The sequence below is a fragment of the Eptatretus burgeri genome, chromosome 5, assembly GCF_056783735.1.
Source record: "Eptatretus burgeri isolate ZD-2024b chromosome 5, Ebu_testis_v1, whole genome shotgun sequence".
NCBI lineage: Eukaryota > Metazoa > Chordata > Myxini > Myxiniformes > Myxinidae > Eptatretus > Eptatretus burgeri.
Window position 1 is genome coordinate 123,739,831 of NC_140965.1, and position 6,678 is coordinate 123,746,508.

At 41.4% G+C, this 6,678-nt stretch overlaps 2 protein-coding genes across 9 annotated transcripts in view; one reads left to right on the forward strand and one right to left on the reverse strand.

Annotated features, from left to right (window-relative positions):
* BICC1 (BicC family RNA binding protein 1) overlaps positions 1 to 6,678 on the reverse strand; it is a 360,705-nt gene that overhangs the window by 102,409 nt on the left and 251,618 nt on the right. For 5 of the 6 annotated variants that reach the window (XM_085883538.1, XM_085883537.1, XM_085883535.1 and 2 more), the window contains one exon: positions 3,725 to 3,975. In XM_085883538.1, the coding sequence (XP_085739664.1) occupies positions 3,725 to 3,975 (251 nt within the window). The remainder of the gene's footprint in view (positions 1 to 3,724; positions 3,976 to 6,678) is intronic. The other variant, XM_085883536.1, reaches the window with a different exon arrangement.
* Positions 1 to 6,678, forward strand: part of LOC147027276 (uncharacterized) — a 39,774-nt gene that overhangs the window by 15,468 nt on the left and 17,628 nt on the right. The window lies entirely within an intron of this gene.

The window sequence follows — 6,678 nt, forward strand, 5'->3', positions numbered from 1 at the left end:
TTCTGGCTGCCAGATCATGTGTATGATCAGTTTGAAATTTAAAACGTATATTCCCCATCACCACTAGATCGTAATTTTAAATTTTCACGTCGAATGATGAAGTGATTCAAGAGAAAGAATGTTTTAAAGATTTTCACTCAATCTAATATGGCTGCCAAACCACATGACCTATCAATTATTTGTGAATACACTGGTATCCCCAAGGCTTGGGGAACATTTGTGTGAAGTTTCCCCTCAATCTGTCCAGCCGTTCTGGAGGAGAAGATCTCTAAAAGGTTTAAGGGTAAATCCAATATGGCTGTCAAACCATGTGACCTACTACGTCATATGTGTGATCATTTTGTTCCTCATGGATAGGCGGTCATATTTGTAAAGTATTGCCTCGATCTGTGCAGCCGTTTCAGAGAAGATTTTTGAAGGTTTTTTTTTTGTTAAAAAAAGAAAAACAATATGGCTGCCAAACCACGTGAATGATGATGTCATCATTTTTTTTTAATTTTGACTAATTTATCCCTAATGACCCTCAATATTTCCATACTGATTGTATGTAGCGTTCTATGTATGCAATTATCATGTCATATCGGAGGCACCTTTAACGTCATAAAAATAAATCGCACTTATTCCGCATGAGGAGTACAATACTTGCCATGTGCCAAGTTTCATTTTTTTTCCTTGGTGCGGCTTCAGAGATAGAGGTCGAAATGTTGTCCTTTTTTCCAACGCGGCTTTCACACCACGTGACCTATGATGTCAATTATCATTAAAATATGCTACATGAGTAGTCGCTCCTATGTTGAAAATGTCATCTCAATCCGACAAGCTGTTGCAGACAAAAACACTCATGTTCTGTGCGGACAAACAAAGAAACAGACAGACCGATAACCAAATGGACCCAAATGCAATACCCTCTCCTCTGGCGAGGGTAATGATGGAAAGGAAGATTAACAAAAAAACAATGAGGACGCGAACAACAGGAGGAAACAAAACCACATGTTTGAGAGTAACTTGAAGAGATTCTACTGCAAATTAGGGAAACAAAAGCAGAATGTGTCAACTTCCCCTGAAAAAGAAAAGCGAGAAAAATTCTACAAAGGAATTTTTGAAGTTCAGAAAGAACATAACAAGGAAGCGGAATGGATCCCAAACCTGGAAAAGAAGAAGCAACATTGAGAAGAAGTTCCCCCCAATGATTATTGATGAAGAAAAAAAATTATAAAACAACTTGAAAAAATGCCAAACTTGAAAAGCCCAGGACCAGATGGAATTACAAACTTCTGGCTAAAACAGCATAATGCTCTGCACAATCAATATGCTAGGACATGCAACAAACTGATCCAAGAGAAAAAGGCAGTAGATGGGTTGTTTGTAGAAGGAAACACATTTCTCATCCCAAAATCTGAAGGAACCCAACTTCCTCACAAATACCGGCAAATAACATACAAATGTCAAACAGGAATCATCACAGAAGTGATGTACCATCATCTAACACAACAAAGTTTGGAGGCAGAACAAAAGGGATGCAAGAGAGGTTGTTATTGAACAATTGACCACCTACTACTGAGCAAGGCCGAAATTGAAAATTGCAAAATGTGAAGAACCAAATTGTCCACTGCCTGGATCGACCATAAGAAAGCTTTCAACAGTGTCCCTCATTCATGGATGATAAAATGCATGCAAATATACAAAACCAATCCCCAAATAATCAAACTGACTGAGAAAGCAATGAAGCTCTGCAATAACACATTGCATTACAGCACTCAGATGGAAATATCGAAATACCAGATGTGAAGATATGGTGTGTGATTTTCTGGAGAGACAGACTTTCCCCCTCCTATTTTGTGTGGCTCTGGAGCCAGAGTAACCTCCTCAACAAACAAGGAAAAAGATACACCTGAACAACCAATAAAAGAACATCCAAAGAAACAGGAAAGGTGACACATCTACCATACATAGATGATTTAAAGCTCTTTGCACCGAATGATGAAAAATTGACGGAAGAGCTAAAACTAGTAAAACAGTTATCTGAGGACATTCAAGTGGAATGTGGACTAAATAAGTGCGCAAAGTGCGCATTTGTAAAAAAATAAACGGAAAAATCAGACAACATAAAAATTGACCTTGAAACAACAATACAGCAGATAGTAAATGAAGCATCAGAGTAGAAGCAAATACCATCAGAAGCAAATACCTCAGAGTAGAAGAAGGCAACCCCAATTATATCACAAACAAATGAGCAATACAATCACCATAGAATACCGACATAAAATAGAACGTAGCTGATCCTGAAAACATACCTCTCCCCAAGAAACAAAATCAAAACCATAAACCAACCTACAGTACGAATGTTCCAATACAGCTGTGGAATAATAAACTGGCCCCAATCAGAAATCAATAGATTACACATCACCACAAGGAAACTCCTTACTATATACAAAAAACAGTGCATTCTGAGAATGTACCTGCCGAAACGAGAGGGAGGGAGCGGCCTGATGGAAATGAACTAGGTGCACAGAGTGACGAGTGTTGGACTAGTTGAATATGTGAAATGCTTAACAGACTATCGGATTCAATTTGTAAACAAATATGAACATAATAAACCTGAAAATGTATCCATAACTCACATTTCAAGGATTTTCAAAAATAGATGCAAATAGAAGATACTGCACAGGAAAATGAAACAGCAAAAAATACAGTCCCAACAATTGAAAAAAAGCCAAATTGAAAATACCAAAAGAAACAACAAATACACACCAACAACTGGGAGAACAACAAAAGAGCAAGAAAATACAAGAATTGGACCTAATTGGGATAGACAAAGAAGACTCATTGGAATGGCTAAGAAGAGGTCAAATAAACTGGGATGAATAATGAATAAAAATAGGACCACTGGACATGTAGCTTATCTGGGCCCTGGCCCAATGTTGTTACCCAAATTTGGTAGCATTTTGACTAGTGGATCTGGAGAGAAAAGTTTTTGAAGGAATTTATGCGATTTTCCCAAACATTTACGAGGTCCGCCATTTTGACACACTTCCAATCATTTGATCAGCATGACCTCAAGAATTTAACATCATGACCATGTCCTAATGTTGGAACCCAAATTTGGAAGCATTCTGACTGGTGGATCAAGATAAGATTTTGGAAGGAATTTGTGGGACCGCCATTTTGACACACTTCCGGTCATGTGAATGGCTGACTGAAATTTAACATCAGGACTCTCTTAATATTGTAACCCAAATTTGGTAGCATTATGACTGATGAGTCTGGAGAAGAAGATTTCTGAAGGAATTTACGCGATTTTCCCAAAAATTGATGAAGTCGGCCATTTTCACACACTTCCGGTCACATGATCGGCATGACCTCCACAATTTAACATCCCGAACCTGGCCGAGCATTGTAACTCAAATTTGGTATCATTCTGACTGGTGAATCTTGAGAAGATTTTTGAAGACATTTACTTAGTCAGTCATTTTGACCAAATCATGTGACTTGAACAACCTTTGCAATTCCTTTACCAGTCAGAAGAGGAACGTTGCTGCCAAATTTCAGTTGGATTGGCTCAACAGTTTGGCCGGAGAAGTCCAAAAAGGAGATGGACGGACGGACTGACAATGCACGATGACAATACCTTATCTGGAATGTAAATTCCAAAAAAGCTAATAAGAATGTGAACACATTATTTTTGATTGAGTAAAAGTATTCCAAAAGTAAGACTGAAACACACCAACAGACTGGTGAGCTGTGCAATGCCAGCTGAGGGACACAGCACAGACTTGGAGGCCGAGGTTAGCAGTGTGTTTGCTTCACCATGGGATTGCACTTCTGAAGGGGTTGGCACCTGGTGGACTGCAGGAAGTGACAAACCAGGTGGTGGTGAGGTTACATGAGGAGACGTGGAGGTTGGGATGGGCTTGAAACCACTCGCCAAGAGGATATTGGTGTACACAGATTGGGAAGCTGGAGAGAGCATCAAAGCTGAGAATAAAAGAAAGCAGTACATAACCAGGTATGAATGAAGGGGTGGGAGGGGGAGGAAGGAGGGGTGAAGGGGAAGGAAGACCATTACAAAACATCTCAGAATTTCACCTTTATGTCATTTCTTTTCTCACGTTCCTTTGACTGTAACTGAATATAATCCACAATGAGCAAAGACAAAAACTTACGCAATGTGCATGTGGTGTGTGTGTGTACGCACACCTAGTGTTGGCTTAATGATAAGGATGGTGGCCTTGGGATCCTCAGATCCAGAGTTCAAATCCCCCTTTGCTGTTGAATTAATACCAAAATGTTAAAACCAAAAATGTACCAGCTTGCTGGTATCCTGTGTCGGAGTGGCGACCCGTCCAGGATTGTGCTCAATTGCCAAAGAGACTGCTTAGGCAGCACCAACGCTCTGCACAGGGTATGGTCGCAATGAAAGTATGTATGTATGTATGTATATACATATGCATATATATATATATATATATATATATATTGAAACGCAAAAGAAACTTACCACTTGTTTGAAAAGTAATAAAATTGTAACAGTTCAAAATAAAACAAACAAACAATTGCTAATTGAAACATTGGCATTTTATTGATGACATGTCAAGTTTTTGACCAAAATACACCATCTCATCAGTTTGTTCTACAGTGCAGAACAGCACAGGGTGCAATGTCAGTCCCCTTTCAATAGCGTGTGTGGCCACCATTGTTTTGGATACAGGCAGTGCATCGTCGGCGCATACTGCCTACCATTCTTTGGATGAATTGCTGCTGGATTCTGTCCCACTCAGTCCTCAATGTCTGAAGCAGCTCTGCCCGTGTCCTGGCCCTGCCAACTACGCGTCTCGCAAGCTCATCCCACAGGGGCTAAATGGGATGCAGGTCAGGGGAGAGCGCAGGCCACTGCATGGTGTTGATGTTCTCGTCTTGGAGAAATGCAGTGGTAAAGCGAGCAGCATGGGGACGAGCGTTGTCCTTCTGAAAGGTTCTCGTGGCATGTTGATTGAAATGCCCATTTTGCACTGGCCTTTTTAAAGCCAATATCAAGACATCACGTGCAGCTCATTAAAATCATCCCGTACCCCTTGGCTAATAACTGACAGTCAAAACGGCTGTTCAACAGCTGTGCTATGAAGTGACAACTGAAGGTTCAAGTGACCATCCGTGACCTTTCTGTCAGACAGTGAGGACACAATTGTCCACAAATAAGTTCACACATTCACGACACGCAGTGTTATTGTTGATATTTAAAGGTTTAAAAGGTGGTATATATATATTGTGACGTCCACGGGAGTTGAACAGTCCCGCCAACGTAGAATGAGCCGAAACGATGGAGGCGGTTTATTTATTTATAACCCAAACATGGCGGTTCTAATCGCTCTACCGCAAACGGGACGAGGAAGGTGGCACAAGTCGCTTTTCACTGAGTTGATGATGTTTATTCGTTTTTACTATTAACCAGAAATAACAAGACTCGGCAAGAAGAGGGATCCGGGGCAATTCGACGGGATGGTGTGGCATCGGGCGTGGGGAAAACACAGACAATTCCAATGAATATACAGATCTCAAACCTTCTAAGGCGCCAAGCACACACACACACACACACACACACACACACACACACACACACACACACACACACACACACACACACACACACACACACACACAAAACGTAGCTATTTCTGGTGGTCAGGCTGGACCGTGGTGTGGACGCAACTGTCCCTGGATCGGCGTCGGACGAGCTGGCCTTGCTCTCGTCAGGGGGGCAGGAGAAACCGTGGTGCTGTCGACCTCCTGGTCTTGGCCCAAGTCCGCTCACAGCCGCCAGGGAACCAGTTCTGGCGCCAAGTTGCGAGCAGGAGAGGGAGGCAGGTCCGCCCGCCGTTCGACCCCGTACTCCGAGTCAGCAGAACCCCAGAGCCAACCAAGGTGAGGCACGAGGCTCAGCAAGGCTCCAAGACACGATGAAGAACACGATCGAATCAGCACAACAACAAGGACGCTCTCCGCGCAACAGCCTCCACACCAAAAAAACACGATCTTTTTGGTTGTGATCTTCTTCCTCTTCCTTTTCGACCCCGAACAGAACCTTTTTATCCTCCCGTCCTCGTCACTTCCAATCGAGCCGTTTATTGGCCCAGCGCCGTCGCCTTCTGCCAATCGTGATCACGGGGCGGAGCCATCCGCTGCACTGTCCTGTGACGTCACGGCCAGTCTCCAGAGAATACCAAAAGGGGTTTACGCAGACACACTTACCCTATCCCGTGTCCCTATCTAATTACGTGACAATTATCATTTCCCCCCTTGAAGAAATGAACATTTACTAGACAACTTATCACCACTGAATTGCTACTTATTACATCGAGATCCTGGTAAACTCGAACAGCATGGCATACCTAATTAAACATCCTAATTACCCTTTGAATGCATACCCCCCCTCAAACGTAAAAATATATATATATATATATATATATATATATATATATATATATATACATATATACATATACATACATATATATATATACATACATATATATATATATATATATATATATATATATATATATATATATATATATATATATATATATATACACATTCTTCTTCTTCTTCTTCTTTAGGCTGCTCCCGTTCGGGGTCGCCACAGCGGATAATTTGATCCGCATAGTCGTTTGGCACATGTTT